This window comes from Pollicipes pollicipes, unplaced genomic scaffold (genome assembly GCF_011947565.3).
Source record: "Pollicipes pollicipes isolate AB1234 unplaced genomic scaffold, Ppol_2.1 Scaffold_5724;HRSCAF=6776_pilon_pilon_pilon, whole genome shotgun sequence".
NCBI classification, from domain to species: Eukaryota; Metazoa; Arthropoda; class Thecostraca; order Pollicipedomorpha; family Pollicipedidae; genus Pollicipes; species Pollicipes pollicipes.
In genome coordinates, this window is record NW_023596746.1 from 19,377,647 (window position 1) to 19,402,524 (window position 24,878).

General features: G+C 56.2%; 1 protein-coding gene across 1 annotated transcript in view; it reads left to right on the forward strand.

Moving 5' to 3' along the window:
* The window catches only part of ci (transcriptional activator cubitus interruptus), a 64,122-nt gene extending 49,521 nt beyond the window's left edge, over window positions 1–14,601 (forward strand). The window contains exons 8-16 of the mRNA XM_037226232.1: window positions 57–206; window positions 8,618–8,782; window positions 9,447–9,854; window positions 10,570–10,617; window positions 10,675–10,714; window positions 10,959–11,422; window positions 11,749–11,870; window positions 11,910–12,018; window positions 12,474–14,601. Of these exons, the coding sequence (XP_037082127.1) occupies window positions 57–206; window positions 8,618–8,782; window positions 9,447–9,854; window positions 10,570–10,617; window positions 10,675–10,714; window positions 10,959–11,422; window positions 11,749–11,870; window positions 11,910–12,018; window positions 12,474–13,859 (2,892 nt within the window). The 3' untranslated portion in view covers window positions 13,860–14,601. The remainder of the gene's footprint in view (window positions 1–56; window positions 207–8,617; window positions 8,783–9,446; window positions 9,855–10,569; window positions 10,618–10,674; window positions 10,715–10,958; window positions 11,423–11,748; window positions 11,871–11,909; window positions 12,019–12,473) is intronic.
* The last annotated feature ends 10,277 nt before the right edge of the window (window positions 14,602–24,878 follow it).

Sequence of the window (24,878 nt, forward strand, 5' to 3'; positions counted from 1 at the left end):
GACTACGCACTAGTTGCCACGTCACCCGCGCTCAGTCGCCCGTCCTTGATCCACAGCACGTCAACAACGACCACATATCGGCCAACAAGAAGTCGTTCAGCTGCCGCTGGAAGGACTGCCCCCGGGAACAGAAGCCGTTCAAGGCCCAGTACATGCTGGTCGTCCACGTGCGCACCCACACAGGCGACAAGCCCAACAAGTGCTCGGTGAGAATTATCTCCACTGTTTGCTGTGATTTGCATGCATTGAAGAGGAAGGCGATGGGCAAGCGCCTTGCGTAGTCGTATGGGTTCTGGGTCCAAGCATGCGCTCCGTCGGCCAATACTCAAATCGCGTGTCATACGGTATATTACATTTTATGGCGTGTGCTCCTGTTCCACTGAAAACTTAACTTTATCTCGTTTAACGTGACAACGTGCTCACTACTTGCACTGAAAGCTGCCTCTGCGCTGCACTGCCGAGCGATATGATGCGGCGACAGTTGGGTTAGTCGGCCCGGACGGGTACCGTGCCTCGCCTTAATGTTGGGCTGGTCTGCGCGGGCCGGTACCGTACCTCGCCATAATCCGCCGTGGTCCCTGCCGAGGTCATCTCACAGCCTTACCTCAGACCGGGGAGTCGGGGTCCCTGCCGAGGTCAGCTCACAGCCTCATCTCAAACCGGGGAGTCGGGGTCCCTGCCGAGATCAGCTCACAGCCTCATCTCAAACCGGGGAGTCGGGGTCCCTGCCAAGGTCAGCTCACAGCCTCACCTCAGACCTGGGAGTCGGGGTCCCTGCCGAGATCAGCTCACAGCCTCATCTCAAACCGGGGAGTCGGGGTCCCTGCCGAGGTCAGCTCACAACCTCATCTCAGACCTGGGAGTCGGGGTCCCTGCCGAGATCAGCTCACAGCCTCATCCCAAACCGGGGAGTCGGGGTCCCTGCCGAGGTCAGCTCACAGCCTCCTCTTAGACCGGGGAGTCGGGGCCCCTGCCGAGGTCAGCTCACAGCCCCATATCAGACCGGGGAGTCGGGGTCCCTGCCGAGGTCAGCTCCCAGCCTCACCTCAGACCGGGGAGTCGGGGTCCCTGCCGAGGTCAGCTCCCAGCCTCATCTCAGACCGGGGAGTCGGGGTCCCTGCCTAGGTCAGCTCACAGCCTCATCTCAGGCCGGGGAACCGGGAACCTGGACCGCCGACTATCGTATAAGGTCCATCTTAAAACGCTAAGCAAAAGCTGTTTAAACCTATGGACATACTAAATTGCGTTTCGCGCACATCGTATGGGGGAGATAGGAGCACGCTTTTGCTTTTATATCGTTCAATCATGCATTCTAAGCTGGACTATGCATGTTTTTTATGACAGCGCGTGTGAGTCTACCAAACGCGTCCTCGACACTGTCCATCACACCGCTTTACGTGTAATCACATGGGCGTTCCGCACATCACCTGTCGTAAGCCACATGGTGGAATCACACGAGTCGCCCTTGTCAGCGAGGAGGAACATGCTCGGTATGCGCTATGCACATAAGTTGCGACAGTTCCCTTCCCATCCGGTGTATAACGCAGTTTTTCACTTTTTCACGGCCTGCTGTGCATTTTCGGCGCAGTGCACCTCGGGCATATGCTGCAACATTTGGCCTCCGAATACAAGCCTTGCTGCGAGAAAACGAAATTCCCATTCGAAGGTTGAAGCGGGTAGGTCATCTGGCCACTGCTCCCTGGCGTTTGACCTCGCCATCAATAGATACGTCTTTGGCCGAAATGAAAAAGAAGGTCGTCTTGCCAGATATAATGAGATCGAGGGCACTTGAGCGTATGACGTTATATGACGGTCACACACTTACTTACACGGATGGATCTAAAATTTATGGCGGTGTGGGTTGTGCGTTTGTGAGCGGCAGCGTCATCCGGTGGTTTTCTCTGTCTCCACGCGCGTCGGTGTTCACATCGGAATTGGTAGCGATCACCGGGGCGCTGTGTTTCATTGGAGTCAGTGACGAACCTTCACATCTGGCTTTGACAGGCTCTCTGATCAGTGTTCTTAGTCTGAGGTCTTTTTATGCATCATGTCCCCTTGTACAGGATATTTTAGAACGTCTGACTCAACTGGATCAGGTCCGAAAGAAAGTCGTCTTGTATGGGATCCCCAGTGACATTGGAATCGCCGGCAACGAGGTGGCTGACGCGGCTGCAAGGCGAGCAGCGCTGGCTCCATGTGTACGCCCTCTTTCTATCCCTGCTAGAGATTTTTATCCTGTAATAAAAACCTTCTGCAGAACGAATGGCAGCGTTGTTGGGATGGGACAAATGAAAATAAGCTCAGAGCAAGAAAACCCGAGCTAAGTCAGTGGTTATCATGTTATCGCAAAGTCAGGCAGGAAGAGGTGGTGCTCTGCAGACTACGTTTTGGGCACACGCATGCAACTAACGGTCATCTGCTGCAAGGAGCCAAAAGGCCTATTTGCCATCGATGTGTTGCTGTTCTCACCGTTCGTCATGTGCTCATATCGTGTCCGCGCATCGTGGGAGAACGTCGACGTTCCTTTGGACAGCGTGACTTGCCCATGACGCTCTGTGACATTTTAGGAGACAACTCGCGCTTTCTTGAATCTAAACAAGTCTTTGTATTCCTTACACATGTCGACTTCGGGACTCTTTACGCGGTTCATTAGTTAGGTAAAACAAAACTCATTATGGGCGCGAAATGACCACTGCAGTCGGCGCGCCCGAAAACACCAATAAACAACAAGGGGAACCGGGACCCCTGCTGCCATCGCCGTCAGTCGCTGGCGCCAGCTGCCCCGCTGCAGGATCAACCGGCAGATTCAAAGCTTAAATTTTAGGTTAAAAGTTAATGCTGCGAGGTGGAATTAAAACGAGGTGATCGACGGAATGAGATCGAAATTGAAGCAGACAGATGTGATGTAACCAGGCAGTGGGCACGGCATTCTCATGATAAATCCGATGATTGCTGAGTATGGTCGTTGAACCGCGCCTCCTGTTGAATCGAAAGTCGGGTATTTTCAGCAAAAGAGCCCATAGCTCAGACAGATGTGTTTATAGTCTACGTCAGCGGCGTTCGTGCCATCCGCCTCCTCATATCACATCAGAGCAGGCGCTCAGGAGCGGCCGCACGACGGCGAGACGGGGCCGGCTAAAAATGGCCCCGACGCAGCGCGAGGCAACAGAGCAGCCAGCGACGCTTGTGACGCGGCGATGACAAATTGCCACCCGGCGAGGAGGCCGAGGCGCCGCATAACGACCCAGATGAGCGGCGGCGCCCCGTCCCCCACCCCGCCGGCCTCGATCCAGCAGGGGCCGGAACACCACCGGCGGCATGGGTCAAATCATCCTTCGGAGCGGCCACACCGCCGCCGGTACTGACCAGACTACCGCCGGTGCGGGCCACACCTCCGGCGGCATGGGTCAAACCATCCTTCGGAGCGGCCACACCACCGCCGGTACTGACCAGGACTACCGCCGGTGCGGGCCACACCACCGCCGGTGCGGGTCACACCACCGCCGGTACTGACCAGACTGCCGCCGGTGTGGGCCACACCTCCGGCGGCATGGGTCAAACCATCCTTCGGAGCGGCCACACCACCGCCGGTACTGACCAGACTACCGCCGGTGCGGGCCACACCATCGCCGGTACTGACCATACTAGCGCCGGTGCGGGCCACACCACCGTCGATACTGACCATACCATCGGCGGCAGTGCAGCCGGCGCCGGCTGCCTGCAGCCATGGCAGCATGGCACGCCCAGTCTGAGATGGTGACTGTGAGCGGGTCGTTTTACCGTCCGGCGCCGGCGGAGCGACGGCCGCCGCTGTCTGTCGGCTCCAGACGCAGCGCGATGCGGCGGGATGGTTCGCTCCCGCCCAGCAAGCGCGCGCCGACACCAGCGTGGGGAATGGAGCAGGGGAGGGGGCGGCGGCGCGTCTCTGGCCCGTGTTTATTTTGGTAGGCGCGGCGGCGGCGGCGGCGGCGGTGGCCGTGGTCGCTCGATTGTCCCTGGGCGGACGGTTGACTGTCGCTGTCGAGTGGCGAAGAGTGGTGCGTCTTGACGTCGGCTCGGCCGCCAACGCGCTCCGCCCCCGCCCCCGCCTCCGCCCCCGCCCCCACCATCGCCACCGCTACCATCACCGCCACCCCCCACCGCCACCGCTACCGTCACCGCCATCGCCCCCACCGCTACTACCGCCCTCGCCCCGCCCCCGCCACCGCTACCGTCAATGCTACCGCCACCGCTACCGTCACCGCTACCGCCATCGCTACCGCCGCCGCTACCGCCAACGCTCTTGCTGCCGTATGTGATGCGGCGGCGCGGGATGTTCAGTTCATCGCCGGGCTCGGACCGCGGCTCGCCACTCATTTGCGCGATGTTCTCACCTCGCGGCGGCCGTCGCGATCCGTCTGCACGGTTCGCAGCACCACAGCCGCTCGAGCATGTCACTTACACAGTCACTGGTCCCGCTACCGGCGACCCCGGCCGTCGACGTGTCAGCAGCGCCTGACTCGGACTGGACTTCTGGCCTCGAGGGCCGCGCTGGAACATACTCTCTGTTGTGTCCCAGCCGATGTTGGCGGCTCGGGGTGCCCGTCGTACTCCACCCGAATCCACCCTGTGTGCCGGCTGCGGTTGCATGCGGGTGCGGCCAGCCGTCCCCTCGTTCGTGGCACGGACCGGAGCGGCGGGCGGCGGACGGCGGGCCGGTGATGGGACGGCCGGGTGCGGCCGCACGTGCGGCGCGCTCCGCCGCCGAGCCCGGGTCGCCCTCCCGCCGGCTCCGGTGTCGCGCCGGCCGCCACCGTCGGCCCCAGCGCCCGTCCGTCACCGAGAGCCGGCAATGGCGCGCGTCGACGACCGATCGACACCGGCGCCGGCGGCGCGCCACGGACGCCGCGGCGGTAACAGGCGTGGCGACGGAGCGCCGCTGCCCGTTCCGGTCCGCCCCGCCCGCTCGACAGCCTCGCTGCGGGGCGGACCGTGCACGTGGCTCAATTGCTCGACGGACGGTGTGTGGATCACACCACGAGGGGGTCCACCGCTGTGAGGGCCTGCCAAGAGCGCCGGCGGAATGGTGGCGCTGTTTGGCGTCGACGGCCGGTCGAGCTGTTGTCGAGAGTTGCCTCCGTAAAACCGGAGCCGACGTCCGTCGTCGGACGCGGCTGCTGCGGCGGCCGACGCTCCGTCGCTGCCGACCGCGCTGTCCTCTCCGGCAGCCGACGCCAGCCGGGCACCAGCTGCCGGCCCGCCGGAAGCGCCGCGCGGCGGCGCCGGCGCAAAAACGGCGCGCGACGTGGTGCTGGCGCAACTCGACGCGTCGCCGCTGTGGCGGTATGCGAGCGGCGCGTCGCGGTCGGCGCCGCCTCGACGAGCGACGGCGCGAGCGTCGGACAGCTCTGACCAGCGACAACAGCTCTTACCAGCGACGACAGCTATGACCAGCGGCGGATAGCTATTGCCAGCGGCGGAGAGCTCTGATCAGCGGTGAATAGCTTTGACCAGCGGCGGACAGATCTTACTAGCGACGACAGCTCGTACCAGCGACGACAGCTCTTGCTAGCGGCGGACAGCTCTGATCAGCGGCGGGCAGCTCTGACCAGCGGCGGGCAGCTCTGACCAGTGCTGGCCGCGGCGTCCGTGCCGGTGGGCCGAGCGAGCTGCGGAGAGCGCCGGCGTCTGGACAATGAGCAGGGCCGCGGGCCGCGCGAGTCACGCTTCTGACAGAGACGTCTGAGGCGGCGGCGTGCGGCGGTGAGGGGGCTGCCATGATCGCCGCCGTGGCTCACCACCGGCCCGTTAAACTTTAATGAATAATAAACTGGCCGACAGTGGTCCCGGCCGGACGGGTAACGAGCCCGGCCGCAGGTGTTGCGGCTTGTCGGGACACTGGAGACGTCTGGCTGGCGTCGCCGGCTGAACAAGGTGCCATCGCGCGGCTTCGCTGCGGCCGGCGGCGGCGCGCAGAGACCGGCGCCGGTGAGCCGCAGGACTCGGCGGGGTCCGGCCCGGCGCCGCCCCCGCGCGCCAGGTCGCTCCCAGCGGCGCGGGATGCCACGCTCGACCGCGCAGCCGGCGGCCGCCGAGGCGTGCCGGTTATGGAATGATATCGCTCATTTGCATCGAGCCATGAAACACTGCGGGGCTAAATTATATCGGAATCGAAACAGGCCGGCGGAATTGAGACACCCCGCCTGGTGGACGGATATGGATGGTGTGTGATTACATCATTCTTTCCTTTGGCGCTGGCCGAGCCGGCGTGACTGGTAAAACCCGGCCGCCGACAGCCGTGAATCATCTTTTGTTATGGGCCCCACGCCGTCGTTAAACATGGCCAGGAATTCAGCGTCGCTGCTCGCACGCCGCGCTAATGTTCGCTCGGCTGAGTTATCGACCGCCGCGGACTGGCCAATATGTGACTGAAATGTGAGGCTGATCTTGTCACTGGCGGCCGCTGTTTAACACAGATGTACGACGGCGAACGTCCACCACAGGGGAGCCGAGCCCGGCCGCTCCATGGCACCGACACCTTTTATGGCTAAATGGTTCGGAATCCGTGTCGAAGCCGGCCGTTAACTGATCCCACAAAACGATTGAAATATATTCCCGGCCTGGGAATCCGTTTGATTGGGCTCTGAATCGTTTTGAAGAATGTCGTGCTATTAGATCGGTCGTGCCGATTTGAAACGTGGCCTCAAACCAAATGACCAGATGCTTTAGAGCCACTTAGCAGACCGGAATTTTAATTCACTTTCGTATTGCGATCATTAATCATGAAATTATGTTAACCTGCCTTAACATTGGTCTCAGCACCAGCATGTTGAGGACATGACGATGAATCAGTTCAAGTATGTCGAGCCAATGTTGGGAACGATATCTGTAATATTTTACCGCATGTAAATTGAAATGTGGGACGCTGACATCAAATTATTTCTGTAAACGTAATGCACAGTGTAAACATATGCGGATGAACGTATATCAAGAAAGCTTTGCGAGGATGTCAAATACAAAATATTTGTGCTAATATTTCGCTCATGATTTAAATGCTGATGAAGACAGTTTACAATTGTTGTAACTTGCCCTGTTGGGACTGATGGATATTGGGTTTGTCCATAGGTTAGGTTAGGTCTTGCCCAGGTTAGGTTAGGTTAGGTTAGGTTAGGTTAGGTTAGGTTAGGTTAGGTAAGGTTAGGTTAGGTTAGGTTAGGTTAGGTTAGGTTAGGTTAGGTTAGGTTAGGTTAGGTTAGGTTAGGTTAGGTTAGGTTAGGTTAGGTTAGGTTAGGTTGGTTGGGTTAGGTATGTTGATAAAAACCCAACCTGCAATATATTAGGACGTGTTAGTTAAACGAAGTTTCAAGTTAAGATATTATGGACAATGTTTTATCACACACAAGGATGTTATGAGAAGGCTGGATGTTTGGAGGCAGCACTCGTGGTTGAGGAGCGAGGAGTGGATCTCGTTGTCCTGAGTGCGCGTGACAGGAGTGGACTATCGCGACTTGTAACCAGGAGCGCTGCCTCATAACGTCACGCATCCACATGCAATGTCCTAGTGGCTACATGATGTCTTCGAGAATCCCAAGATATCATGCTTATATCAATAATCCTAGAAATTTTGTAGCTTCATCGACCTAACGCGGCCTGGTCCAGCCAATAATGTAACTTTCTGTTGCACGTATGCAGGAAAGCAGCACTATGACAATTTTTTGAAGGGTGGAATGCAGTATCTTCGAGGCACCTTCTTGCAAGCTCCAGCGATCTCATCACTCGTAATTTTCATGCAGCTTTGCAATGTCACCAAAATTTCATCTCTTTCATCCCATTACAATGGGCGATGGCAATCATGGGTCAGTGTTGTGTTCGTGTTGTAGCTCTTGCGTTTCAGTTTCTTGTTTCGTCCTTTGTGGTTGTAGTACATGAAGTTCATTTCGAAGGGGCTGTGTGTTTGATTCTCGCCTCTAAGTATCTGCTCAGCAGGGCTCGTCGCGCTCATCTTGAACCGACCATCCAAGCTGTGCCAGTCGGGTTTATCAGATGATTTTGTCCGCGGCACTTTTTTCCCAGCCGGGGCTGCGGGGGTCTTTATGTGTCATACAATGCTTCTGCGTGACAGCCCCAGGCGAGGTTGCCCCCCGTGGTCAGCTGCCCCCTCGCCGTGACCTGTGACCCATGACCGATTGCTGACCTTTCCACGCTAGTTGGGCCGGACAGTTTGCTCGTTTTGGGACCGATATTTAGTGCTGCTGGCCTTGCTCGTAGAGCCTTTCCCCTAAACCACGGGTTCAACAGCAAAGGTTGCCAATAATTCATAGACAGATATTCCAATAATCCACCATCACCAATCACCAATCATCAAATTTTCCTGACTTCAGACTTTGCCCGCATTGCGCTCGGTCTGACTCCCCTCAGTTGAACGTCCGCCTCCATTGTCCTGCCTAAAATACCCTTGCAGTGGCCCAAACCCCATCTGCACTGTCTGCCCATCACCCTGCCCCTGTCCCTCTCAAACCCCTTCTTTAGTCATCCCCTGTGCCACGCCGTCCCCCAGTCTTCTGGTTGGTCTCTGTGGGCAGTAACCTGACCCCGCCGTGTACCGTCGGTGACCTGGCCCCGCCCCGTCCCGTTACAGTTTGAGGGCTGCAACAAGCGGTACAGCCGGCTAGAGAACCTGAAGACGCACCTGCGCAGTCACACGGGCGAAAAGCCGTACGCCTGCGAGTTCCCCGGCTGCAACAAGGCCTTCAGCAACGCCTCCGACCGCGCCAAGCACCAGAACCGCACCCATTCCAACGAGGTGAGCTACCGGCTGTCACACGCTATCCGCTGCTGCTGACTGCGGGTCAGGTGACTGCGGGTCAGGTGACTGCGGGTCAGGTGACCATGGGTCAAGTGACTCCATGGGTCACCAGTGAGTCAGGTGGCAGCGCTCCGAGCGGGGATCATCGGGCCTGAAGGAGTCGGCGCGAGACCACCTCCCGACCATTTATCAAGACCCGCGCCGTAGCTGGCGGGAGGGACTGCTGCACCGGAACCGACGGTGGCCTCATGCGTTGTAACGCAGCTTAGGACACGGCGCTGGTCTGAGAGTCGCCGCCGTGTGCCGCGCGCGGTGCGCTGCTGCTGACTGCGGCGGGAATGTGGCGTCCTCGCGCGCTCGAGCCGTCCGGTCACGAGCCAGGGGTTCTGTTCCGCACCGCGGCTGGCGGCGTGGTCTGTTGCGGGCGTCCGATTTCTGTCCAGCCGCCGACCGCTGGACTTGAGGCGCATGCCTGGCCTGACCCCAGACGCTGACGCCAGCTGTTTGTTCCACGGCAGCCGAACTGGACCTAACGGTGAGCTTCGCACACGCGCCGGTCGTCTGTCCGCCCGTCTGTGCATGCGAGCCTGCATGTCGGTGTGCGTCCGCGGCGCCCGAGCACGGCGGCGTCAGCGCTCACCCAGGCCCCGCCCACTTTCAGAAACCGTACGTGTGTAAGGTGCCCGGCTGCACCAAACGCTACACGGACCCCAGCTCGCTCCGCAAGCACGTCAAGACCGTGCACGGACCGGAGTTCTACAAGAACAAGCGGCACAAGGGCCTGCCGGATGACGGCGGCGCGGCCGGCTACGGCAGCCCCGGCGACGACAACAAGCTGACCAGCGTCAGCAGTCCGAGCGTGAAGTCTGAGGACGCCGCGTCGCCCGGGATGCAGGTCCGCTCACCGGGAGAGGGCGGCGGCGGCGCCGGCGGCGGCGGGGGCGGCGGCGGCGGCCACGGCCACGGCTCCACGCCCGAGCAGCCCATCAGCGACAACAACGTCAGCACCACCAACGGCGTCTCCGCCGTGGAAGCACCCTGGGAGATCCCCGAGCACGAGGAGATTGAGGTTAGCCGACACCCCAGCGCCGGCGGTTATCGTCTCGCCCGTAAATTTAATTCCGCCCGCAAACCAGTAACGGGGCACTGAAGTTGCGGGCGCAATTACGCCGCCGGCCGGGCCTTTTGTCTGCGGTGTTTTACTACTCACGCGGCGTGCCGGCGACCGCCCCGAGCTGGCCCCGTTTCCGGTCGCCTTGTACCCTGGTCGGAGCCTGCAGCGCGCTCTTGCACTGTTGTTCTGCCCTTGTGCCGGCGGCGCGGCGGCGGCGAGCGCCGATCGGCCGTGTCGCCTGTCGCGCGGCCCGTAAACAGAGTCCGCCGACGCGCGCCGCTCTGTTTATCCCGCGGAGGCGCCGGCCGAGCGGCGCACTGCGGCCCTGGCACGACGCGCTTCACGCTGACGGCGGTGCTCGCGCGCCCAGCTGCGGCCGCTCGGCTGCTTGGTCAGTGTTTTCGTAGCGTATTTCTTACGCGAGTTGATGACGTTCTTTCGGACGGGTGTGCGGCGGGAGGTTTGGCGTAGTCTGGTGGCACCGCGTCGCTCTGGTGTTAGAGTGCACTCTTGCGCGTGGGTGTTGGCTTCTCTGGTGCCAAGGGCACGTCCGTGCTATTCTCTGGGGGCCAGGGCGACCGTGGGTCGTTCCCGTCCGGTGCTAGCTGAAACCCTGACCCCGCCCTGACCCCGCCCTGACCCCGCCCTGACCACGCCGTGTGCCCGCCAGGTGCCGCTGGAGCCGCTGGCAGTTCAGGCGGCGGTGGGCGCCAATGGGGCCCACTCGAACCGGCTGCGGCTGCCGCCCGGCCGTCTCCACCGGCCGCGGCTGCAGGCCAAGAACGTTACGTCGCCCGCCGCCCTGCTGCACAACGGTAAGCGGTCGCCGGACGGCCTGCGACGGTCAACGCAGTCGGTGTGGCCTGCTGGGCTGAGCGGGCGTGGCCATGGCTAGCACCGGTAGGCAGAGGAAAGTGATGTGATGGCAGATCCGTGTGGGGACGTGTTGAGATGCTCCGATTCATGTTCGTGCTTGATCTTGCTCTCGAACCAAGGCCATGATCTGAACAGCGGCCTGCCGGGTGCTCGTCGGCGCTGACGGTTGCCCTCTGGCCGCAGGTGGTCGCGGGCCCAACCTCATGGACATCAACTACCGGCTGCAGCACATGCGAGTGTCGGGCGGCCCGGCGGGTTGCGTGCCGCGCCGCCACAGCTACGACTCCGCGCCGCGGCCCGACCTGACGTGCCGGCCGCCCGCCGACGGTGGCGCCACCACCCTGCTCGATCCGCGCCGCGACAGTGGCGCCACCGTCAGCACTTACTACGGCAGCTGGAGTAGCGCGCAGCAGAGCCGGCGCGCGTCGCAGCTGTCTCAGGCGTCGGCGGCCGGCTGCGTAGCGCCGCCAGCCGGTAGCCTGTATGACCCCATCTCGGCGGACGTGTCGCGCCGCTGCTCAGGCATGTCGTCCGCCTCGGCCACGCCCAGCCAGCTGAGCGCTGGCATGGCGGCCCAGCTACAGCGGCTCCACCGGCGCAGCTTCGTCAACCAGCAGATGGGCAGCATGGCCAACCTCGTGGTCCAGGTGAGGGAGCGGCCGCGCAGGTCATGTCAGCTGTCCTTATCGGCGCGGTTTCCTGAACACTGTGATGTTTTTGCGGCTGAAAATGAAACTTTTGGCCTCGAGAAAATAATTATGTGACACCTGAATCGGACAACTGTGTGCGCCGCTAGTGGAAGTTGCCATCCTGTTTTAAAAAGCAAAGCATCGCTGGTAGTTTTTGCATTTGTGCACACTTCGTGACGCATCAATCAAGTCATGGGTTTTGTCCGAACCTGCCGCGCTCGTCGGTCTCCGTCCGCCCACGCGCCGTCCCGCTGACGCCTGCCCCCCCCCCCCCCCGTCGCCAGTCGCAGTCGCAGTGTCACGCGATGGAGGCGCGCGGCCTGCCGGGCCGGCCAGCCTCAGTCTCTGCCGGCGGCGAGCAGCGGCGCGCCTCGGACCCCGTGCGCCCCATGGGCCGACCTCCGCGGCCGCTGGGCCCGCCGGCGCCGCCGCGCCGCCGCGCCAGCGCCCGCCGCCACCCCAACCAGGAGGTGGTGCTGGATGAGCTGTCCGAGGATCAGTACGTCGAGGACCGGCTGGTCATCCCGGACGAGATGGTCAGCTACCTACAGCAGGTGGGCGCCGCGCGCTGTGGGGCGCGGCTCGCTGGGTGACGCGGCTCGGGCTCCTGGGTGACGCGGCTCGCTGGGTGACGCGACTCGGGCTCCTGGGTGACGCGGCTCGCTGGGTGGCGCGGCTCGCTGGGTGACGCGACTCGGGTTCCTGGGTGACGCGGCTCGCTGGGTGACGCGACTCGGGCTCCTGGGTGACGTGGCTCGCTGGGTGACCCTGGGTGACGCGGCTCGCTGGGTGACGCGGCTCGTTGGGTAACGAGGCTCGCTGGGTGACGAGGCTCGCTTTGTGCTTTGCTGCAAAACATACGATCAACTTAAGCGCGATCTCCTCGTGGTGTGCATTTTCAAGTTGTCTTACTTGCGCGGTCAGAGCGATGCTTATCTCTGCTGTCCTGCAGACGATAAACATTTTAAATGGGCCGCGCCGTACTCATGTGGCGTGTCTTGATTGGCAGACGAATGCGACCGGCCAGCCCGGAGCGGGAGCGGCCCAGCCTGGCTCGGCGCCCACCAACGCCAACCAGACGAGTCCTCGCCACCACCACACGCAGCCGAGTCCGGCCTACAGCAACCAGCCCATCAACAGCCCTGCCTACAGCAACCAGCCTGTTAACAGTCCCGCCTACAGCAACCAGCCCATCAACAGCCCTGCCTACAGCAACCAGCCTGTTAACAGTCCTGCCTACAGCAACCAGCCCATCAACAGTCCTGCCTACAGCAACCAACCCGTCAACAGTCCTGCCTATAGCAACCAACCCATCAACAGTCCTGCCTACAGCAACCAGGCGGTCGCCAGCCCGTTCAATGGCCAGCTGGGCTCGCCGGCGTACCAGCCAGCGCCGGGCTTCGGCCAGCAGCCGGTGGCCAGCCCGGCTGCGGCCGCCACAGCCGGCGTCTGTCAGCAGCAGGCGGCCCAGCAGGTGCAGATGGGCTGCCAGATACCCATGCACGGCTGCCAGACGCTGCAGGCCCATCAGCAGCAGCAACAGCAGCAGCAGCAGCAGCAGCAACAGCAGCAACAGCAGCAATATCAACAGCAGCAACAGCAGCAACTTCAGCAGCAGCAACAGCAGCAACAGCAGATGCAGCAACAGCAGCAGCAGCAGCAACGTCAACAGCAGATGCAGATGCAGCAACAGCAGCAGGTAGCTGGTGCCGCCATGTGCCAGGGCATGGGGCAGTGGCAGCAGGGTCAGGCTGGGCCGCACGCGTGCGCGCCGGGTTACCACTGCCAGCCGGGCTACATGCAGCAGCAGCACCAGCAGCAGCAGCAGGGGTACCCTGCGCAACAGCCGGTACCGGCGTCGGTGCTGACCGGCGGTGTCGTACATGCCTGCGGCCATCCGGCCCAGCCGAACCTGGCGCCGATGGCGTACCAGCAGCCGTGCGCGGGCTGCCAGCAGGCGGTGCACCAGCAGTGGGCCGCCGGCTACCCGGGCTACGGCACCGGGCCGGCAGCAGCACCGGCAGCAGCATGTCAGCAGCAGCAGCATCAGCAGCAGCAGCACCAGCAGCAGCACCAGCAGCGATCTCAGGCACGGCCCAAGGTCGAGCCGGCCGGCCGGACGTACATGAACGCCGATAGCTACCACCGGACGCTCGAGTACGTGCAGCGGTGTAAAAAGTGGAGTGGCGCAGAGCCGAGCGCTGGCGCCGGCGCCGGCGCCGGCGCCGCGCCCGCCTCCGCCCCCGCGCCGCCGGCCGCCTACAGCGCCGCCGCCAGCGACGTGTCGGTCATGGACAGCGCTAGCAACGTGGTGCCGCGCCCCAACATGGCCGTGCACGACATGAGCTCCGCCATGACGGCGCTGGCGCGCGAGAACCGGTACCTGCACATGTGAGCGCCGGCCGCGCCGGCGTCGGGCGTCGCCCTGTTGATATTGAGGTAGTGAGGGGGCGGGGCGCCCCCTCGGAGATCTCCACTGTGAGCGTGTGTAAGATAGAGCGGCGGGCTGGCTCGCGCCATTCCAGCCGCGCCGCCCGCCGAGTACCGTGTGCCAAACGGCCGGCCGGGGCGCGACCGGGCCGGAGGCGCTGCCCCCGACCCCGCCCGAGGGCACGGCGCGTGCGCCCCGGGTCGCCGACCGGGCTCGGGCCGCCCGCCCCGGCGTAACGTGACATGTTGACCTCGCTTGTGTCATGCCACCTGTCGTGAGCGTACCGTTCTGTGGGAACAGAGAACCCCGCTCTGGTGGCGCCGGAGCGACTCGGAACGGCGTGGGGATAGACTCGTCATTTTTAAGGCCTGACGTCGTAGTGCTCGACTGTGTCAGTAGAGATCCATTGAGAGAGATTGATGCCCTTTTCCGCAAACCGAAGTTCTCGCCGCATTGACTGCGCCCTGTTGCAGACACGTTCTTTTTACGTTATGTCACTCAACAACCTACGTTGTTTAATTCTGCCCCAAGCTCCAAAGCAAATGTTGACATGTTCCTTTAGTAGTCGGGCGCGGCCAGATGTTGGGTTTTACGAGCGGCGGGGCAGCGGTGCCAAACATTGTGCCTCTTGTTGGGTCCCCATGTGAAAAGGGAACATGTGAAATATTGACGTCATGTACATGCTATATGATTTATCGTGAAACAAAGTGCGTTTTGTTATGAAGTTGCATTTTTTCTGGACATGCGAGACCATCACGAGACCTGGTTTGTACCAACAACTGAACAGAAAGGCTCGCCGTCAAAGAAATCGGCTAGAATATTAGAACTACAGAAGCATAGGGAACTTGGGAACTGGTGAAACATCAAGTGAGCAGATTCTGATCAGTACACCCAGAAAAATCAAGGCCCAACAGTTTTGTAGCGTGTAGCACCTGTGTGACTGGGGCTGCACGAAGGAGAGCAAACTTCGTGACGGCCCAACGGAACCGATGGAAGAATGCGCTATATATGTACCAAATACGTTGTAAAACAATCAATTACAGCATCTAGCTCCCAATGGTCGCCAGCGGTGAGGGTATTCTTGGATCCTCATCTCGTGCGGATCGCGTCCTGACACGCGTGCGGCCAAGGACTCGCTCCTCGATCCCGCAGCGGTGACTCGGACTCCTGTTCAGAAGACAGGGGTGTGATCGTGCGACCGACTCGTGTGTGACGGCCGCCCGCCGCTCGCGAACGATGAGTTAGCGTCTTGATGGACAGAGGGAGGATTGTAATATGCACACAAATTAGACTGAAAAACGCGATACAAAACAGCGTGGGATTGGGCCTATCACGTCATGTCATTTTTTGTTTGCTCTGGAGCAAACGAGGAGCTCACCCTTCCTGCCAGGATGAGAGGCAGGCGACGCCATACAGCCTCAGCAGTGGGGCGTGGAACCGCGTTACCGAGCCCTTATGATAACAAGTAAAAAATCCAGTTCCGAAATGCAATCCTTGCGATTAAGAAAACTGCTGTGAAGATCGCACGCCGACAATATCGGCTACAGCCCTTTGCCTTCAGCGTAAGACTGTGTACTACAGAAGGGATGACTGAACGGGACGGTACCCCACAGTCTATTTTTCATTTTCTGCCGCTCATTTTACAGCCAAAGCTCTGTGGAATTGTCGCGACCTAAACGTAAGTTCTTAAAAAAGGTTGTTAAGATGGAGAAGAAGAATATGCTGTAAAAATGTATGCCTGTCGGCACAGAGCATTTTCAAAAATGACTGGAATGCCTAGCCAGGGGAGGCGCAACTTTACATACCTTCGGGGGGGGGGGGGCGGTTGAGCCCCCCATACTGCCTTGAGCCTCCTCCCCCAATGCGGCTCTGAGCCTCCTCAATGCACATGATCAAGGAGGGAATACTAGGGCCACACAAATACAGAACAATTATCTGAGCCACTGGCATGGTGGGTAGTAGGTACATAGGCACGTCACTATGAGTGCTACGTTAATGTACAAAATAGTTTCCTGTATGTACCTAGTGTTTTTGCCGTGCTAGCTAGCTCCTTCATATGTTAAGCCAGTTCATAAATGTTTGGCAAGCATTTCAAATGATAATACCTGGATTGGGATAAACAACATTTGACTGCCGTTTGTGGCAGCTTTTGAAAGTAGAGTGCGGCCCAGATAAAAGCTAACGCAAGATTTCTGCAAGAGTGACAAATGCATTTGTCGCATAATCGTAGCTGCGGTGGTTATAAAACAAGATCAGCTACAGCGGTAGTTGTTAGAAATCCCTTACTAAGATTACTTCGATGCTTTCTGTGAATTGCATCCCACTTTAAACTTTTCCTAGGAAGACAGCCCACATTAACTTGAAATTAGAATTAGTTTCTCGACGAAACAATTTTAAATGTACTGAAATTAATGCTTTTTAATCAAACCTCCAAGATGAAAATTAAAGTAGCCGAAATCCGGAGGGAGCTTAGGTTTTGGTTTAAGTTAGGTAAACTTGTTCGGTTGAGCCCCCACTATTATTGTACAGTGACGCCCCTGTCCCAGCGCTTGCGTTGTTGTTCTTAATCTGTATGGCCAACATCAAACGTCCTTTAACTTATGTTCAAAATGCTTGCAACAAGTAAGTTGTTCAGTGCATTGAGGAACATTGTTCACCTAGATAAGACAGTGGTATCAGCCTTATTCCTCGGAGAAAAATCAAGAGAATTGGGATATAGTTACATAGATAAAGGTTAATATCGCCATTCTCATAATATCTTGGTCTATATCTCCATTCTCCTGTTTTTTCTGTGAGGAATAAGGCTAATACTACTGCCTTATCTATGTTTGCAACATGCTTCAACTCTACACTAGTGCCATCTCGCCCACATGACGCAGGCAGCAGTGGTACGGCGACCATCGGACAGATGGCTCTCAGTGTCTGTCCTGTTGACGTCGTTTGACAGGATGGGCGTCACCAATGTGGAGCACGGAAAGTCGATCAGATCGGCCAAAAGATCCGGCGTACATTCAGCTTTTACTCTTGAACCATTTAATACCGTGAAAAAATGCCATGTCCCGGAGGAAAGCGAAGTCCGAAGATAGTGGCGACTTCAGTCAGGAAGATAGCGGCTACGTCGGCGACTGAAACGTCGCCGCGGACCAGTTACGCCTCTTAGCCTTCCAACGCAGGTCACGTATGCGCGTAGGTGTCGCCATACCAGGACTGTGCGGTGTGGTGAAGGAGCATGCGCCGCTGCCGGGTGTGACGATACTGTCGGCCCGTGTTTCTCTCACCCCTTTCGCGAAGCCCCGGATCTCCTTTGCTTCGTCATACTGGGCTTATATGGTGCGACGAAGAGATTGAAGCGCCACGTTTGAAGTGCCATGTTGAAGGCCCCCAGGCGCCTTTTGTGGAAGTACAATTTGCTACCTCTGTGGTTTGTACGTAACCAGGGGTGTCAATTTTTGTAAATGATTGCCGGGGGGGGGGGGGGGCGAGCCGAAGGTCCGACAACTTACCCCCGCCCCACTTTGTCTTACCGTATTTAGCCCACTTTATTTTGATCAAAGGCATAAATGTTTTCACTCTTTATATGATTTATAAAAGTCTTTGATTTAAATAGCATAACAATTATGTAGGGTTGGATCCAGTAAGCAGACACTGGACACACGCGTCTCTTCTGACTCGGCACGTGAAGGCGCACGTTTTAGAAGCCACTTTGGGGCGCCGATCGCGCTCTACTATGACGGTGATGGGAAGCGGCACGTATTTTAGTTGTGGGGGACGGGGACGGGGTTAGCCGTGAAGGACTTAGGCCGTCCCCATACTCCAGAGCTGGTCACTTTACCCTTACGAACTGTTGCGTGTCTTATGGCGCTAGGTATGTAAAGTTTGTTGCATCGTTTATCCGCTCAGGTGTTACGATTTTTATCTTGTGGTGAGAGCAGCCATGCCTTTTTTATGAGAGTGGTACGGGACACAACTACGCTGAAAGATGGAAGAAGATAGTCTTTGTGTTATAATCATCTTTTATCAACGTTTTTTTTTGGTATTCCAGCCAAAACATGGGGGAAACCAACATTGGGGGAGGGGGCGGGCGGCAACTCAACATGGGGGTCAGGGCCCTCACAAAAGAATACAAATCGACACCCGTGTACTTAACAGCCTGCTGAATTTCCAAACATGCTTTCGTTTCACCTCGACTTTTGTAAACTAATTGTGTCAGTAGTCCAAAACTCCGATATCTGGGCTTGGGCTGGCTCCAATTAAACTTGTCAGGGCGGACCTGAGCCACTGTAAAATATTATAATTTATTAACTATTTCCCTCATATCTATTTGAAGTGACGGAGAAGTGATTGCATGGCTGCCTTTGTGCTCTGCTGACATGAAGTGGTGTGGCTTCGACAGCCTGTTGCTTATCGGATGACCACGTCAATCCATGTCACAATGTGGGACATCTCAAGGAGAGTAGAGCAGCGCGGTCTGTTTTGTGGATGAAGCAGATAAGTTGCCGGCAGCGACCAGCCCGTCCAACTTCTAAATGGCACACTTTGCCGCCCAGTGTCCGCCCTAGCTAATGGATGGGGCCTTTCCGAGCCGTCCCAGCGCCAGATCTGCGTTTAATGAGCCATGCCAGAGTCGCGGATGGCAGGGTGCTATCATTCTGGACCAATCAGCTCTGCAGTTCAGATGGTTTTTATTTCCTACATTATATTTTATGGATATACGCAGCCGACACCAGTTATGTGCCGGTTAGCCATCGTTCAGGGGCGCAACTAGGTTTGTTAAACGGAGCTCAGTGAAAGCCATGGGCGTAGCAACTGAGGGGGGGGGGGGCAGGGGGGCCGTGGACCCCCACTTTTTAAGGCGGGGGACCAGCAGTGTTAACCGCCCCCCCCCCACTTTTCAGATTAATGTTGTGTTTAGCTTACGTTTGCACCACACCAAACATGCATGCCGATTTACCTAGTTCACCAGCCATCTTCCTCAAGACGCATCATCTTTTCCATTTGCTTATTGGCCATCTCTTAGTGTCACAACCGCAGGCCGACAGCACGAGGCTTATGGAGACTACAACGCTTGGCGTCGAGGCTGTTGTTGCCATGACTTGTGAGCAGCGCGCATGTTCACAACCACATTGCATAGTTTTTATCAATAATGAATTCTGACTGAATCTTGAACATTTTAAGACTATCATGGATGCCATGTTAATAAAACAATTTTATCATCCACGCCGATTTACCTAGTTCACCAGACATCGCCCTCAAGGCGCGTTATCTTTTTCGTTTGCTCATTGGCCGTCACTTAGTGTTACAACCGCAAGGCCGACGCCGCACGGACTGGAGACTGCAACGCCGGGCGTCGAGGCTGTTGTTGCTATAACTTAGGAGCGCGCCTGTTCAAGACCATATTACATAGATTTTTTTATCAGTAATCTGTTATGACAGGATCTTGAGCATATTAACGCGAACATGGGTTAGCCATGTTAATGCAAATTAGGAACCCCATTTCATCCACAATCTACATTCAGGGAGTACTCAATATCTCTGAAGAACACATAACAACATGGAAATGGAAGTCTATATGACAATTACTGGGCCACCTGCGGCGATCAGGGATATTGTTGCGTTAATGAGGGTTCCTGTGCTGATCCGGGGCCATCTGCGTGGGTCAGAAGGTCTCCCGTGTCAGGGGGGGGGGGGGACAGTGTGAAATAATATATCCTTCTAATGGTCTCCGGATCGACCAGGAGATCCCGTCCCGTGTCGCCAGAGTGTGGCCAGAAGACACTTCGCGATGAGACGGAGCGGTTCTTCAGCCCTTCACCGGAACCGGTGATGCGCCCCTGGTGTTCTACTCAAGAGACCCCTTGCCCGGAAAGAAGAAGGGATCTCATCATTGTTAAATAAAGTGTGTCGAAATGAATTTACAAAGCAAACCAGGTCATCCCATATTTACCTGAGAACTTTCATCGTTGCAGGATGGATTAATGAAAAATACACCAAAAGGTTTGAACATGCCCTCCCGTAACCTCGAGAGCAAGGTTAGCGATGGTTTGGGTTGCAGCTTCCGTAAAACCAAACGGCGTCGTCCACTGCAAGTGCCACCAGACGTCGGGCGCCGTGCGAATCTGTCGTCTCGACAGATCCACAGTTCCACCAACAGATTCCAGAACCTCTTCGCGGTGCCTTAAGGACCAATTCGTTCTTTGCATCAGTCTAAGCATCGCACACATGAAATATGTGCTCGGACTGCTTTCCAAATGTAACATTTGATGTCTTGAAACGTTCAAAGGTACTTCTTTTAGAACCATTATCATTTTCGTCCACCTGTTGGCCATAATTTAATTTCAGCCGCTGAGTCGACGCTGGGCGGCCTACGGAGACTGCAACGCCTGGCGTCGAGGCTTTTGTAACTAGGAGTGCGCATGCTCAAAATTACGTCACATGCCTCGTATTGCTAGTAGATTTAAGTGTCTAAAGGTAATCATTTCAGAACCGTCAACATTTTCATCCGCCGGTGGGCCACAACAAAAATCAACCACTAAGCTTACGCTCCGCAGACTATGGAGACTGCAACGCTTAATGTCAATGCCTATGTTAAGATTTGCGAGCGCGCATGCAAAAAACCTTACATAAATATATCAGTAGTCGATTTTGATCGAATATTAAACATTCTCAGACAAACATAGCTTGGCCATATTAATACACACTACTGACCACTCGATCTACAATCGAATTTTCATCTTCAAATTTCAATCAAGCATATCGATTTACAATATATCTTCGCGATGTCCTGAATGTCTGTGGTAGCAGATCAAACGTTCTGAAAGAACCTCTGAATTCTATCGGTTAAGAAAGAGTCTACTAAACCAGTGTACATTAAGGGCACCGGTGGTTTATTCCATGCGGTCGTTAAACGTCCGATTTCTACAGTTTATTGACTTCAAAATACAGACAGGATTGATTTCACGGGTTCTTCTGGCTTCTGTTCTGGTTACAAAGTAAAAGTAACATTGAAAAAGAGGAAACTGTATCCCTTGTTAACAAGTAAGCTATAGCCGGAGATCTTTGGGGGAAAGGGTTCACCATAAGAGGGACTTTTGTCAACCCTGTGTTCCCCCTAAGCGGGGCTCTAGCTGCACCCCTGCCTACACACAAAAGCAGATCAAGTCGTGTACGTTGAATGGTGGGCAGTTGAATGTCCGTTGAACCAAGTCATAGCTAAGGCAGGCAGCTTCCTGGACGCTTTTTTCTGCGGCGGTGTGGTGTAAGGGAAGATAATTTGAGATGCTGTTGCAGGTGTCCAACATATGTTTTACAGACCAATTATTAGCAATGCTGATCGAGAAATACGCAACAAAGCAGTCATACGATCAGTTCGCAGCCAGTCCTGAAGGAAACAGCCGGGCCAGGGCAGTGGCCGCCGACGGCGGACGGGAGCAGGGCCCAGATAAGAATATATCATAGATGAGCCTTCATTATGTGGCTGAGTTCTTAAAGCAGAATATCCAGTTTTGTGGCCTTTGACTCATCGTTTTCGGCAGTTTCAAGCCTCCGAATTTGTCCAGCCTAAAATGCTGCGACAAGCCTTATCTCTTGAAAAGCAGCCAGCGAACTGAAGGCGCCTGAAAAATATGTCTCACTGCGAGCCGTCGATTCGCTTTCAAAATTCTCACCAGCCTTGTCCAGGCCGTTTTGTTACATCTACCCTGTGGAGGTAGATGCGCCCCCAATGACCAAAATGCGTACCCGCTCGTGGAATTTCGCCTCCCCAGGAAAGGGAATGTTGAAATGGACGAATAATCTTGGGAAGCTGGATAGCGTTATTTGCCAAACGACATAGATGAGTCGAATAGGCAAGATTTTGCACTGGTAAGAAACGGTTCTAGATACATATCTAAACCAGCAGCTATGAAATTTGAATAAAGAGCGATTATAACCTCCATCTCTACCCCTCCCCCCTCCCCGGTCATCGGGCTTGCTTTCCAGAAAAGTCCCTGAAGTGCACCCTGAGCTTGGCCCCCCACTTTTTTAAACGCTCCTACGCCTATGGTGAGAACGCCGCACGCTGATTTTCAACCTCCTGTCAGGATCCATCTATGGTGAAAGATGAAAAAATGCGGGCTCAAGAGGCCCCCATGGCTACGCCTGGGTCATCATATACGGTCAAATTTGAATGTTTATTCATCACATTCTTCAGAAACACGTGTTGCACCTGGCGCGCTCTCCGTGGCGCGGCACAACGACACTTTCCCGTGGCGGTGCAACGACAATTTCTGATGTCTTACCTTCGGTAATGAGGCGGCTCTTTGCTGACTTCAGGGAGGAATACCGCGAATGCATTGAGTTCTACCCCTCTTTTGTTCTTTCGTTACCAAGGACAGGTCTTTGCACCGCCATTGGACAGCATCGAAATTAGCAACGGACAAAAAGTCAAGAGGCGCAGCAGAGCTCAATTAATTCGTTAGCCTTAGATGGCCGATGAGAAGCTGCGTCGCCGAGGGCGAGGCCTCAGAAGCTGGCAGTCTGTTTCCGCCTTAGATTCGCCGATGAGAAGCCGCGTCGCCGAGGGCGAGGCCTCAGAAGCTGACAGGCTGTTTCCACCTTAGATGGCCGATGAAAAGCTGCGTCGCCGAGGGCGAGGCCTCAGAAGCTGGCAGTCTGTTTCCGCCTTGGATCGCCGATGAAAAGCTGCGTCGCCGAGGGCGAGGCCTCAGAAGCTGGCAGTCTGTTTCCGCTTTGGATCGCCGATGAGAAGCTGCGTCGCCGGGGGCGAGGCCTCAGAAGCTGGCAGTCTGTTTCCGCCTTAGATGGCCGATGAGAAGCTGCGTCGCCGAGGGCGAGGCCTCAAAAGCTGGTAGTCTGTTTCCGCCTTAGATCGCCGATGAGAAGCTGCGCCGCCGAGGGCGAGGCTGTGTAAATGGTCACAATTTTACGATAAGTATGAGCTCGAATCTGGTGACGTGAACCATGATTAAAGACGTACTGTGCCGAGCCGAGCCAGTGGGTAGCTACATTAATTTTACCGGGAATGACCGTGAATTTTAAATCGATTATCATAGCCATCGGATCCACGAAAATATTTTCTTCTAAATGGCGATTGTTAATGGCTTATGTTAAATTATATTTCACTCGAATTCCGCTCATTAGAATACCACGGACTGCATGTTTCAGTTATTGACAGCAGACCCGCCTCTGAGACTTCACATCTCTATCAATATTATACCGCTCACTCTTGACTACAGCCTCAAACCCGAAAAATGCAATAAATTAGCCGTAGACGTCGCTGTGTGTCGGTAGATATGCCTCGTTCAGGTGAGTTTTGTTATTGCTATATTTTGCTGACCATAAAATAAAATGATCATTAAATGCCCAAAGATTCGAAGCTCACATGGGGAGGGGGAAGGGCAGCATGGGACCAAACGCCCTCGGGTTCGTAGTCACGTACCGCGTGGATAACCCAACACGCCACTGCAAGGCAGTGCAGTCACGCTGGTGCAGTTGTGTTATAAAAGCAGCACGAGCCAAACACGACTTGCCTCCTCGGGTCAACGCGGCACTCATAACCGCTGTACCGTCTCGCCAAGAATCTCCTCGAAAAGGAGAACGATGCACTCTGTGCAGTTCGGCCAGAGAGGGTTGGAGAGCGAGGCCTGATTCATGTCGCAAACACCAGAATTCGTGCGATTGCAGTCGTTTAACGTGGGAGGCACCAAAACGATTGCAATTGCATGAACGTGTTGAAACAGAGAGGAAGTGTGCTCTGAAAACCATCAGGGCGACTTGTTTGTAGTTTCAATAGGAACACCACCACGGCGCTGCTCCGCAACGTTGAATACCGGGACAAAGACGACAGCAGGGCTGATCGCGTCATCACATCACGCGAATGTCGGCCTGCGGGGAGTGATGCTGGCTTTGTACGCAAATTTGGCCCCCAAACTGTCAGTTTGCCTCCTTCCGAGCACCGGTTTAGTCCCGCTGTATGCACGGTTAACTCACCAAGCTGGTCCTGCAGTGAAGATCTTGGCTTAGCGTACAGCCGAGATAACGTTAAAGGGAACGTTTCACATTGGAAGATGCTGAAGCAAGCATATGCGATGAAACAAGCTCAGAAGTAGCGACTGATGTGCTTTTAACTAGAAAACTGCTCAAGACAACACAATTTCTCTGTTAAGTAAAGATGCTCCTCGATACGTCATTGTTTTATTGCGTCATCGCACCTTGCACAACATTGATTGGCAGCCAATTGACGGCTGTTATATCTGGAAATTTTGTCCACGAATGCCAGCTGTGAGTCACTCGACCATTACATCTGTATCGGCGTTGATCACCAGATGGCTTATAAATGACCAGAATTTGAATGACGTTATTATGACGTCATGAATGCCAAGGTAACCTTGAAATGATCTCCCCATTTTCGCGGGCGTGTAGCTCAGAAACTACATGGACTTGAGTCTTTATAAGAGCAGGGCTGTGGACTGGACCAAAAATTTAAAGATGGCTGCTTCACCTCAAAACCCCATAGAAATGGGGAACACTCGCTCCAGGTGTTGAAAACGGCCAGGCGCCTGTAGATAGAGTTCGCGTGCCTTTACATGAATTGTTTCTCTTTAGATGCATTATTGCGTCCACATCTACAAGTACATAGTGCATCTAAAGACATAACCATGCATGCACACATTTACACCAGTGTGTCTACAGATACATACAGAATCTAGGTGCACATTCTTGTGTCTAAAGATGCATTATTGTCGTTAGATTTGAATGAAGGATGCAGGCTACTGCTGGCCCTGTACCGACAGCCAATAGTAAATTATCGCGTTGACCCTCGAGCCGTTCGAGGGCTGGCCATGTATGGGTGAACAGCCATGTGTCGAACGCATTGAAAGCCCGCATGACTATCGGCAGTCATCAAGCCCAGCCAGCTCTACAACGGCGGATATCCATGTATCTAGGCTGCTGCTTCATCACCTCCGAGGAAGCTACGTTTACATG